The sequence below is a fragment of the Lates calcarifer genome, unplaced genomic scaffold (genome assembly GCF_001640805.2).
Source record: "Lates calcarifer isolate ASB-BC8 unplaced genomic scaffold, TLL_Latcal_v3 _unitig_2069_quiver_1094, whole genome shotgun sequence".
NCBI classification, from domain to species: Eukaryota; Metazoa; Chordata; class Actinopteri; family Centropomidae; genus Lates; species Lates calcarifer.
In genome coordinates, this window is record NW_026115960.1 from 16,170 (window position 1) to 29,003 (window position 12,834).

The 12,834-nt window shown below is 39.8% G+C and overlaps 1 protein-coding gene across 4 annotated transcripts; it reads left to right on the top strand.

Moving 5' to 3' along the window:
* Positions 1–274: 274 nt before the first annotated feature.
* On the top strand, positions 275–9,071 carry LOC108891975 (complement C1q subcomponent subunit C). 4 transcript variants are annotated; one of them, XM_051067891.1, is made up of 7 exons: positions 275–441; positions 1,306–1,520; positions 1,769–1,945; positions 2,312–2,388; positions 2,746–2,862; positions 2,955–3,035; positions 8,608–9,071. In XM_051067891.1, exons 2-7 carry the CDS (start codon positions 1,358–1,360, stop codon positions 8,758–8,760), a joined length of 768 nt encoding a protein of 255 aa, XP_050923848.1. In that variant the 5' UTR covers positions 275–441; positions 1,306–1,357; the 3' UTR covers positions 8,761–9,071. The 4 variants fall into 4 exon arrangements, with proteins under 4 accessions (XP_050923848.1, XP_050923849.1, XP_050923847.1 ...); XM_051067892.1 differs by lacking the exon at positions 2,955–3,035 and adding an exon at positions 8,397–8,477; XM_051067890.1 differs by lacking the exons at positions 2,746–2,862; positions 2,955–3,035 and adding exons at positions 8,188–8,304; positions 8,397–8,477.
* Positions 9,072–12,834: the final 3,763 nt, after the last annotated feature.

Here is a 12,834-nt window from a genome sequence, read left to right on the forward strand (position 1 = left end):
ACTGAAGTATGGGATTTGAATACATCACAGTCACATGTACCAAATGTTCTGTACACAATGAATTTTGAAGGTCACACATTCAAACAATCAAGGCAGCAATATCCCAGCAGCTCCTGCATTCTTCCCAGTTAAAGTCCTGTCTTTGCTGGTGGAGTCTGGTGGCTATTGGTACAGGTGCAGGTATTTATGGAACAGGTCTCAGATCTTAAGAAAGCAAAAAATTTGAAAAATCAATGTTTTTGTCAGATCATGAGTTTCATTTCCTCACTGATTATGTACTCTGTGTCTGTGTGTGTGTGTATGTGAGAGAGAGAGAGAGAGAGTGTGTGTGTGAATAAGTCAATGAGTCTTTTTTCAGTCTTGATCTGTTCACTAAAAGGGGAAACTCTGTCCTTTCATTGCAGCTCCAAATCTCCGCCGGTGACACAGAAAACTCTGCTGGTGAGTACGGTAATGTTTCCCAATGAAATACTGATGTTAGAAGAAAAAAAGACCATATTTTTTATTCAGTGTTTGTTTATGTCATTCTGTTCTGTCATCAATGCAACAGTAGTTAACAGCAAAACATGACTTCAATCAAAACTTATTATACATCATAATCATTTAAAGTAAAGCTTATCTGAAAGAAATCAAATTAATGCAAAATCTTGGGGAATTATTTCAACTCTGAATTGAAATTTGTCACATTTTACATTGTTTTTCTGTGTGGTTGGAGAATGGGTGTGCGGTATTTTTTATTTATTTGCTTGTCTCTCATGGGGCAAATTGTTATAAATTTTGCAAATAACTTGCAGAGACTTGTGTCCAGCTGCAGGAAGATAATCGGTGACAGTAAACATTTAGTTATCTTTATCATTGAATTATGTAACAAAACTGTAATCTGTAGCTTTCTCTTTTACTGCCTCTTAGAAGTTTTCTTCATTTTTTACATATAGTTTAAAAGATTCTGTTATGTATAATTCAGGGGCAGAGCCAGGATTATTTCCTCAACTACCCCAGCATGACGCCTTGAAAATGAAAGTATTTCATCTATTCTGTTTACTGTTTAATTACATTTTCCTGTATTTGTTAAATGTAAATGATGTTTCAAAGCCTTATCCACCCTGTCAGAAATTAAATTCTGTTGGTGCTTGCTGCTGTTTACGGTCATATGCGGTCTATAAATATCAGTGTAGAACATTTAGTTAGTTTGTAATTATTGCTAAATAAATAAATAAATTCCCAGGACAAAACACAGTGTGTCGAATTGAACAAATATTTCAGTCTCTTCTGATTATCTCTTTTTCATGTTTTGACTTTCATCAGCACCATCGTCTTTCTTTTCTTCCAAATACCATTAACTCCATTGTTTTGGACCATGAGAGGTTATTATGGGCTGACTGTTCTGGTGGGCGTGGCCTCACTCTTGATGACCAGCCAATGTGACCCAAACTGTGCAGGAGTAGATGGCAGTGCAGGAGTGGCAGGAGCCCCGGGCAGAGATGGACTGCCTGGGGCGAAGGGAGAGAAAGGACAACCAGGTATAAATCTGTTCAAACGACCTCCATGGTCATCATACCATGTCAAAACTCTCAGTGTAGCAGGTTCAATTGAAATGTGCTGAATGATGGCATCAAATCTCACTGTATTCTCAACAGCCCTAGTTATTTGGAAAAAGAAAATGTGTTATGCGTCCATGTTTGAAGCTGATAAGAGAAGCTGAGAGGCACATAACTGGAAAAAGGAAAAACAACCTTAACCTGTAATCATTCATCTTGTTCATCTCCAGCTAAGATGGCCGACGGTCCGGTAGATCCAAGCGTCCTACTGAGGCTGAAGGGGGAGATGGGGAATCGGGGTTTGCAAGGGGTCATGGGTCCTAAAGGTTTCCGTGGGGATCTGGGAACAGCGGGTCACCCTGGACAACCAGGTCACCCCGGCCCTGATGGGAAGAGCATCGGACATGGTAATAACATGACCTCTGACCCTACAGCCTACCAGCATACATAGGCTGATAAGTTTGTAACCTAAGGTAGAAGGAGATGAATTAAACAGCTCTCTTTACAGCCACATGTAGTTCAACTCTTTGATCATGAAGAAAGTTTGAAGTTAATAACTTTTGTGGTATTTTTGTTTCGGGTAATTAAAAATTTCGACTCCACTCTGTCATCAGCTGAATGTGGATTTGAATGTAAACTCATCAATCACCCCTAGTGTACATATATATAGATAGATGTGTACATATGGTGTTCGTGTGCGTGTGCATATATATGCATACCAATGCACCTTTGATCACACACTGAACATGTGTGTATGTCCTTTCTGTTTCTAGGGCAGCACCCCTCTCAGCAGGCCCGTTCAGCCTTCTCAGTGATGAGGACTGATAACAGTTATCCTCCCTATGATCAGGTTCAGTCTGTTGTCTGTCTCTGACCGTTCTGTCCATCAACTCCTTTTTCTAAATGTTTTTAAAATCTGCAATCTTCTTTTATTTCTCCTGGAATAGGAGAACAGAACATTGTGATTTGTTATTAGCCATGTAGATAGTTTTAGTTTTGTATGTGTGAAGTAGTGGCATGTCTTTCCAGAGATAGTGTCCTCATTAGTCTGGATAATCCACAGACTTCATTGTCACCAGTTTTCATAAGAACTACCAACATGGAAAAATATAAAGATGTGCAGCAGTCTCTTGCCTTTTTTCTTTTGTAGTTTCAAGGCTGTATCATTTCATTACTGATCCTGTGTGTGTGTGTGTGTGCATTTCAGAGAGTAACTTACCAGACAACTGTGGTCAACAAACCTGAAGATTTTAATGCAGCCACAGGTGAATTTATCTGCAGAGTACCTGGTGTTTATTACTTCACCTTCCACTCTGTGGCCAAGGTAACTCACTGCTGTCTGGTCCACAGCTGCACTGTCAGAGCTCCATTGCCATTACTACCTTACAGTTGTGCCATGTGTTGTGTGTTTTTTAGGTCAGCATGTGTCTGCGTATAGTTACTGATGCTATGGAGAGGAAGGTGGGATTCTGTGATCACAACAGGAACAATGATCAGGTTAGTTTCAGTGCTTCAGTGAGTACCACAGAGCTCAAGAGATGTTCCTGAGAAAAATGAAAGTCTGACAGGAATGTGCCAGCTGAGTTTTTTCATGACGCCTCCTTGTGATTGGCCGTGTTGTGTTTCAGGTGCTGTCAGGTGGCGTGGTTTTACAGCTGGCAAAAGATCAGAAGGTTTGGCTCGAGTCCTTTATGGACCAGCAGACATCTACTGAGAGAAACGACATACGAGAAAAAAAGATCATCTTCAACGGCTTCCTCCTTTTCGCAAATACAGAATAAAGTTCTGTTGTATGCTCACGTCAGCTGGCGTCAGTCAGCATTTACAAACCTCTGATTTCAGATCATATTTCTCAAAGCTGTTTTTAGAATGACAGTTGACCATAACACACTCTCACCACACAGTGACATTTGTTAAACTTTGACTGTAACTTGTTCACCATAATTGTTTCCTTCATATTAATGCATGTAAACCTTCTTTGAAGACTCTTTCTGTGATTGCCACTAAAGCAAAATTAAAGTGTAGTATTCAATGGAATGAATACTACAATGCTTGATGAGATTAAAGAAAAGTTACATATAATTTCACTACACATTTTAGCCAACCATTAACTTTGTGGTTTTTGTCTTCATAGTTCAAGGCTGTTTCAAAACATAACAATGTGGGTTAAAACAGCACAGGGTGAGTTGTTTAATCCAGGTAGTCCAGTTGGAGAAGTTTATGAGTTTAAAGGTTTGTCAGACACCACAGAACTGCACGTTTCTAATAGTTGCAGTAGAAGTGTCTGGCATGGCACTATAGGATGTGCCATGCAATATTATAGCATTACTGCACCATGTTGTACTTGAGTGTTACCTCACTTCATTGTGTAAGTGTATAATTAGAATTGATATTTCCAGTAAGACTGTCAATGACCTTGGTTTTGTCTTAACACTCAAACACTCTAAATCTCTTTGAGAATAAAATACATATATAATAAAAGATGCCTAAAATGTTGTGATATGCATCTGGATCCAGATCTGAAGAGTAGATGAAAAGTTATTTCAGGTCAGTCAAAATGTTGACTTACTAGGTCAAAATTATGAGGTAAAAAGTCAAAATTATTAGGATAAAAATGTATAATTATGAAATTAAAAAATGTCAAAAATTTGACTCAACCAAGAGCAGCTTTTTTTCTTTTACTGGCAGAAAGTAGCTTCCATAAGATTTTTCTTTCATTTAAGTGAACCAGTGCAATAGTAGTAATAGTGATCAGAAAAAATGGCCTGTTACTTAGTGTTGAGAAATCCTGGCTTGCTGATTAGATTTTTGTCTCAACTCTCTCTAAGATACAAACACGGACCTGTAACAAATGGACCAAGACATCTTCTTCAGCCACAGAGAAAACTTTAACATGTGAACACATTAGAAGCAGAACCTGTTTGACCTCACAGCTTTATAAGAAGATGGAAAAGCAACAGTCCAGATTAAGATTCAGAATCAGGTCAGACGAACAGTAAAGCTATGCTATCAGTTTCCAGCTGGTTCCAGTGTTTGTCGTAAGCTAGGCTAAACATGTCCTGGACCTTCCCTCTATATTGAACCCACAGAGATGACACTGATTGATCTCATTTGACTCTGCAGAAGATATCCACGCGCAAACCAGTGTTCATCCCCTAATCTCATCTATTAAAACCATAAAAATGGTTTTTCTATCATACATATCACAGCCCTCCATTCAGCTGCATGAAATCTGTTTCGTGTGACCCCTCTTAAGGTTATTGAAGTGAAACACTTAAGGTTTTTTGCACTTCTTCTTTTTGGTAAACTTTTGTCACTTTGGCAGATCCTCAGTTGACTTCTTCCTGACATAGTCGTGTGTGTGTATCTTGAAATCTATTCTTATTTTATTTTTGTTAAATTGCTGAAACCTCCTTCTCTGAAGAACACACCCTGTCATAAGTCATGAATTTGAAGTGGTGTGGTCAGAGTCAAAGGTCCTGTTTGTATCTGGGGGGGCTCTACATTTGTGTTATCCTGTGGTACTTTTGTAAAGGATCTGAATGCTTCTTTTACCACTGAAAGCACTCAGTGGAGTCTGGTAGTAATATATACTGATGTTTCTGGTCAAATGAAAAGGATCTTACTCTTTAATAAAAAGTCTATCTCTGCAGGAATCCTTTCCATAATGTTGTCAGACATTTGTAATAACAATCTGAGCCTGTTAGTGGCAAAAACAAACACTTCAGTGGACATACTTTGCCCACAGGGTGACATTACAGCAGCTGTTCACAGTGGCCAGGTACATTGTTCTTGCTCTGTATTGCACTGATTCCAAATATTTTTGTCCTTATCAATCATTTACACCCAAAAACATGAGAAAATAAGGCCCTGGTTAAAAAATACTGGAGCTATGCTTTAAGTGCACTTACAAGTGTACTTGTAAATTACTTACAGTATTTTTGTTTTTTAACCTGTTTTCCAAGTTGTGACTCTGCTTTCCTGTCCAAGTAGCTGGCAGGCAGCCATCTTTGTTTTTCAACAGAAGCGTAGTCTTTGGGGATTGTAGAGATATTTCCAGAATAACTGCAAGTGTTTTTGAACAACACTTTTTAAAACATCTTTTAGAGAAACCAGTGGTAAACTCTGTGACTCAAGTGTATGTCAGTACATGTGAGAAGCACATGACTGGCCTCCACAGACCTCTGACCCCAACCCCATTCAACACCTTTGGGATGAACTGGAACACAGACTGCAAATGAGAACTTATCACCCAGCTTCAGTGTTGGACCTCACTAATGCTGTTGTGGCTGATTGGGAAGAAATTTCTGCAACCAGGCTCCAAAATCTAGAGGAGAACCTGAGACCAGAAGAGTGGAGGCTGTTAGAGCAGAAGATTAACGCCCAGGATTTGGGAATAACATGCTCAACCATCACAAATGTGAATGAAATGTTCAGGTGTCCACATACTCTTAATCATGTAGGGAATTTAGCTTGGTTTTAGGACCTCAATATGGATCAACAGCACAGAAAAGGTTGTGAAATAATAAGATAGGAGGAAATATACTTTGTTTTCTCGCTCTCTCTCTGTCTCCCTCCATCTCTCAATAACCTCCCACAATTGCAGAACTACCTACAGTAGACTCAGAAAGTAATTTCCGATGTAAAAGCTGCTGAATCTTTGGTTTTTGTGTTCCTCCTCCGGCTGCTGCAGGACTCAGAGCTTCACTTCAGTTTGTTTTGAACTCGCCGTGGTGGGTTTTATCTTTCTGTCTGTTCTCTCAGGTGAGTTTTATACATTGTTTGACATTTATCTTTATATCTATATCATATCTGTGAGTTGATTACAGTTTACCAAATACGTAAGTTGTGAAAGATTCTGCTTTTGTTAACAAGATGATCTGTTTCTCTTTTTATGATTGTGTATTTGTTTTATGTTTAATGAGGACTGTGATCATTGATCAGCTCTCACATCTTGTTTGTTTTCCTGAAGAATATTTAAGTTTACTGAGTCAATCACTGTCAGCAGATGATTCAGTTGCTCAGAGGCACTGTGGTAGATTTGAACCTGCAATCTTTTGCTTCTCTCCTCCACCTCCTCTCTTCTCTTTGTCTCCCCTCTCCACACCTTCTCTCCCCTCTTCTTTCCTCTTGCCCTTTATTCTCCTATCTCCTTTCCCTCTTTCTTGACTTGTTTTTCTCTCCTCCTCATCGTCTTCTCCATCTTCCTCTCCTCTTTGCACCTAGCTTTTCCTCTCTTCTCCTCTTTCCTCCTCCCTCCTTTCCTGTATTGTCAACCCCTCCTCCTCTCCTCTCATTTGCCTTACCTTTGTATCCTTTCTGCTTTCCTCTTTTTCTCTCCTTTACTCCTCCTGTCTCCTCCTGTTTTCAAATATCCTGCTACTTTTCTTCCCCTTTCTTTCTTTCTGTTTTCCTCTGTTCTTTCCTTGTCTCCTATACTCATTTCCTCTCCTCTTATCTCCTTTCCTATCGTCTCTTCATCTGATCTTTCTCTTCCTCTCTCCTCCTCATCTCCTCCCCTCCCCTCATATCTATTTGTTTCTTCTTTCGTTTTCATCCTCTCTTGTCTTTTTCTCCTTTTTCTCCTACAATCACCTCTCTTCTCACCTTATCTTCCCTAATCTCCTCTCCTTCCTTTCAGGTTCTCCATCATGCTCCATCATTTTGTCCTTGTGATCGGGGCCTTGCTCTCATTGGCCACACCCATGCTGGTCGCTATGGAAACCTGCCCAGCAGCAGGGATCCCCGGGATACCAGGTATGAGCATTAATGTGTGTGGTTGTGTAGGTCCAGGTCTATGTATATTTTCATTTGTTTTGTTCGTGTTTGTTCATCTTTATTTCCATCCTCAGGTATGCCTGGGCTGCCCGGCAGAGACGGTCGCACCGGAGAGAAAGGAGAGAAAGGCGAAGCAGGTACATACAGAGAGCTCCATCTAAAGTTGGTGCACATTCTAGACCTTTGACCTTTCACCCTTGACTGCCATTTTTTAATCTTTGAGTGGAAGTTGTGAATTGATTTTGAAGGTGGTAACTGTTTGTCACTTCTGCTCTCCCTGAGATACAAAGGGCTGGTTGGTATGTGTATTTCTGAACCTTGGACACGGCCATGTTAGCTGTTTCCCCATGCTTCTTCTCTTTATGCTTAGCTAGGCTAACCACGTCCTGACTCCAGCTCCAAATTTAACACACCATACATGAGACTGATACTGATCTTCACATCTACTTCTCAGAGAGAAAGGAAAAAAACATATTTCCCCAGGACTGATAACAGTTATCCTCCCTATGATCAGGTTCAGTCTGTTGTCTGTCTCTGACCGTTCTGTCCATCAACTCCTTTTTCTAAATGTTTTTAAAATCTGCAATCTTCTTTTATTTCTCCTGGAATAGGAGAACAGAACATTGTGATTTGTTATTAGCCATGTAGATAGTTTTAGTTTTGTATGTGTGAAGTAGTGGCATGTCTTTCCAGAGATAGTGTCCTCATTAGTCTGGATAATCCACAGACTTCATTGTCACCAGTTTTCATAAGAACTACCAACATGGAAAAATATAAAGATGTGCAGCAGTCTCTTGCCTTTTTTCTTTTGTAGTTTCAAGGCTGTATCATTTCATTACTGATCCTGTGTGTGTGTGTGTGTGCATTTCAGAGAGTAACTTACCAGACAACTGTGGTCAACAAACCTGAAGATTTTAATGCAGCCACAGGTGAATTTATCTGCAGAGTACCTGGTGTTTATTACTTCACCTTCCACTCTGTGGCCAAGGTAACTCACTGCTGTCTGGTCCACAGCTGCACTGTCAGAGCTCCATTGCCATTACTACCTTACAGTTGTGCCATGTGTTGTGTGTTTTTTAGGTCAGCATGTGTCTGCGTATAGTTACTGATGCTATGGAGAGGAAGGTGGGATTCTGTGATCACAACAGGAACAATGATCAGGTTAGTTTCAGTGCTTCAGTGAGTACCACAGAGCTCAAGAGATGTTCCTGAGAAAAATGAAAGTCTGACAGGAATGTGCCAGCTGAGTTTTTCATGACGCCTCCTTGTGATTGGCCGTGTTGTGTTTCAGGTGCTGTCAGGTGGCGTGGTTTTACAGCTGGCAAAAGATCAGAAGGTTTGGCTCGAGTCCTTTATGGACCAGCAGACATCTACTGAGAGAAACGACATACGAGAAAAAAAGATCATCTTCAACGGCTTCCTCCTTTTCGCAAATACAGAATAAAGTTCTGTTGTATGCTCACGTCAGCTGGCGTCAGTCAGCATTTACAAACCTCTGATTTCAGATCATATTTCTCAAAGCTGTTTTTAGAATGACAGTTGACCATAACACACTCTCACCACACAGTGACATTTGTTAAACTTTGACTGTAACTTGTTCACCATAATTGTTTCCTTCATATTAATGCATGTAAACCTTCTTTGAAGACTCTTTCTGTGATTGCCACTAAAGCAAAATTAAAGTGTAGTATTCAATGGAATGAATACTACAATGCTTGATGAGATTAAAGAAAAGTTACATATAATTTCACTACACATTTTAGCCAACCATTAACTTTGTGGTTTTTGTCTTCATAGTTCAAGGCTGTTTCAAAACATAACAATGTGGGTTAAAACAGCACAGGGTGAGTTGTTTAATCCAGGTAGTCCAGTTGGAGAAGTTTATGAGTTTAAAGGTTTGTCAGACACCACAGAACTGCACGTTTCTAATAGTTGCAGTAGAAGTGTCTGGCATGGCACTATAGGATGTGCCATGCAATATTATAGCATTACTGCACCATGTTGTACTTGAGTGTTACCTCACTTCATTGTGTAAGTGTATAATTAGAATTGATATTTCCAGTAAGACTGTCAATGACCTTGGTTTTGTCTTAACACTCAAACACTCTAAATCTCTTTGAGAATAAAATACATATATAATAAAAGATGCCTAAAATGTTGTGATATGCATCTGGATCCAGATCTGAAGAGTAGATGAAAAGTTATTTCAGGTCAGTCAAAATGTTGACTTACTAGGTCAAAATTATGAGGTAAAAAGTCAAAATTATTAGGATAAAAATGTATAATTATGAAATTAAAAAATGTCAAAAATTTGACTCAACCAAGAGCAGCTTTTTTTCTTTTACTGGCAGAAAGTAGCTTCCATAAGATTTTTCTTTCATTTAAGTGAACCAGTGCAATAGTAGTAATAGTGATCAGAAAAAATGGCCTGTTACTTAGTGTTGAGAAATCCTGGCTTGCTGATTAGATTTTTGTCTCAACTCTCTCTAAGATACAAACACGGACCTGTAACAAATGGACCAAGACATCTTCTTCAGCCACAGAGAAAACTTTAACATGTGAACACATTAGAAGCAGAACCTGTTTGACCTCACAGCTTTATAAGAAGATGGAAAAGCAACAGTCCAGATTAAGATTCAGAATCAGGTCAGACGAACAGTAAAGCTATGCTATCAGTTTCCAGCTGGTTCCAGTGTTTGTCGTAAGCTAGGCTAAACATGTCCTGGACCTTCCCTCTATATTGAACCCACAGAGATGACACTGATTGATCTCATTTGACTCTGCAGAAGATATCCACGCGCAAACCAGTGTTCATCCCCTAATCTCATCTATTAAAACCATAAAAATGGTTTTCTATCATACATATCACAGCCCTCCATTCAGCTGCATGAAATCTGTTTCGTGTGACCCCTCTTAAGGTTATTGAAGTGAAACACTTAAGGTTTTTTGCACTTCTTCTTTTTGGTAAACTTTTGTCACTTTGGCAGATCCTCAGTTGACTTCTTCCTGACATAGTCGTGTGTGTGTATCTTGAAATCTATTCTTATTTTATTTTTGTTAAATTGCTGAAACCTCCTTCTCTGAAGAACACACCCTGTCATAAGTCATGAATTTGAAGTGGTGTGGTCAGAGTCAAAGGTCCTGTTTGTATCTGGGGGGGCTCTACATTTGTGTTATCCTGTGGTACTTTTGTAAAGGATCTGAATGCTTCTTTTACCACTGAAAGCACTCAGTGGAGTCTGGTAGTAATATATACTGATGTTTCTGGTCAAATGAAAAGGATCTTACTCTTTAATAAAAAGTCTATCTCTGCAGGAATCCTTTCCATAATGTTGTCAGACATTTGTAATAACAATCTGAGCCTGTTAGTGGCAAAAACAAACACTTCAGTGGACATACTTTGCCCACAGGGTGACATTACAGCAGCTGTTCACAGTGGCCAGGTACATTGTTCTTGCTCTGTATTGCACTGATTCCAAATATTTTTGTCCTTATCAATCATTTACACCCAAAAACATGAGAAAATAAGGCCCTGGTTAAAAAATACTGGAGCTATGCTTTAAGTGCACTTACAAGTGTACTTGTAAATTACTTACAGTATTTTTGTTTTTTAACCTGTTTTCCAAGTTGTGACTCTGCTTTCCTGTCCAAGTAGCTGGCAGGCAGCCATCTTTGTTTTTCAACAGAAGCGTAGTCTTTGGGGATTGTAGAGATATTTCCAGAATAACTGCAAGTGTTTTTGAACAACACTTTTTAAAACATCTTTTAGAGAAACCAGTGGTAAACTCTGTGACTCAAGTGTATGTCAGTACATGTGAGAAGCACATGACTGGCCTCCACAGACCTCTGACCCCAACCCCATTCAACACCTTTGGGATGAACTGGAACACAGACTGCAAATGAGAACTTATCACCCAGCTTCAGTGTTGGACCTCACTAATGCTGTTGTGGCTGATTGGGAAGAAATTTCTGCAACCAGGCTCCAAAATCTAGAGGAGAACCTGAGACCAGAAGAGTGGAGGCTGTTAGAGCAGAAGATTAACGCCCAGGATTTGGGAATAACATGCTCAACCATCACAAATGTGAATGAAATGTTCAGGTGTCCACATACTCTTAATCATGTAGGGAATTTAGCTTGGTTTTAGGACCTCAATATGGATCAACAGCACAGAAAAGGTTGTGAAATAATAAGATAGGAGGAAATATACTTTGTTTTCTCGCTCTCTCTCTGTCTCCCTCCATCTCTCAATAACCTCCCACAATTGCAGAACTACCTACAGTAGACTCAGAAAGTAATTTCCGATGTAAAAGCTGCTGAATCTTTGGTTTTTGTGTTCCTCCTCCGGCTGCTGCAGGACTCAGAGCTTCACTTCAGTTTGTTTTGAACTCGCCGTGGTGGGTTTTATCTTTCTGTCTGTTCTCTCAGGTGAGTTTTATACATTGTTTGACATTTATCTTTATATCTATATCATATCTGTGAGTTGATTACAGTTTACCAAATACGTAAGTTGTGAAAGATTCTGCTTTTGTTAACAAGATGATCTGTTTCTCTTTTATGATTGTGTATTTGTTTTATGTTAATGAGGACTGTGATCATTGATCAGCTCTCACATCTTGTTTGTTTTCCTGAAGAATATTTAAGTTTACTGAGTCAATCACTGTCAGCAGATGATTCAGTTGCTCAGAGGCACTGTGGTAGATTTGAACCTGCAATCTTTTGCTTCTCTCCTCCACCTCCTCTCTTCTCTTTGTCTCCCCTCTCCACACCTTCTCTCCCTCTTCTTCCTCTTGCCCTTTAATTCTCCTATCTCCTTTCCCTCTTTCTTGACTTGTTTCTCTCCTCCTCATCGTCTTCCTCCATCTTCCTCTCCTCTTTGCACCTAGCTTTTCCTCTCTTCTCCTCTTTCCTCCTCCCTCCTTTCCTGTATTGTCAACCCCTCCTCCTCTCCTCTCATTTGCCTTACCTTTGTATCCTTTCTGCTTTCCTCTTTTTCTCTCCTTTACTCCTCCTGTCTCCTCCTGTTTTCAAATATCCTGCTACTTTTCTTCCCCTTTCTTTCTTTCTGTTTTCCTCTGTTCTTTCCTTGTCTCCTATACTCATTTCCTCTCCTCTTATCTCCTTTCCTATCGTCTCTTCATCTGATCTTTCTCTTCCTCTCTCCTCCTCATCTCCTCCCCTCCCCTCATATCTATTTGTTCTTCTTTCGTTTTCATCCTCTCTTGTCTTTTTCTCCTTTTTCTCCTACAATCACCTCTCTTCTCCACTTATCTTCCCTAATCTCCTCTCCTTCCTTTCAGGTTCCATCATGCTCCATCATTTTGTCCTTGTGATCGGGGCCTTGCTCTCATTGGCCACACCCATGCTGGTCGCTATGGAAACCTGCCCAGCAGCAGGGATCCCCGCGATACAGGTATGAGCATTAATGTGTGTGGTTGTGTAGGTCCAGGTCTATGTATATTTTCATTTGTTTTGTTCGTGTTTGTTCATCTTTATTTCCATCCTCAGGTATGCCTGGGC

Coding starts and splice junctions, on each gene's coding strand:
- LOC108891975 (XM_051067891.1), top strand. CDS start 1,358: ATGAGAGGTTATTATGGGCTGACTGTTCTGGTGGGCGTGGCCTCACTC. Junction 1,521..1,768: donor GGGAGAGAAAGGACAACCAG/GTATAAATCTGT, acceptor GTTCATCTCCAG/CTAAGATGGCCGACGGTCCG. Junction 2,863..2,954: donor CCTTCCACTCTGTGGCCAAG/GTAACTCACTGC, acceptor TGTGTTTTTTAG/GTCAGCATGTGTCTGCGTAT.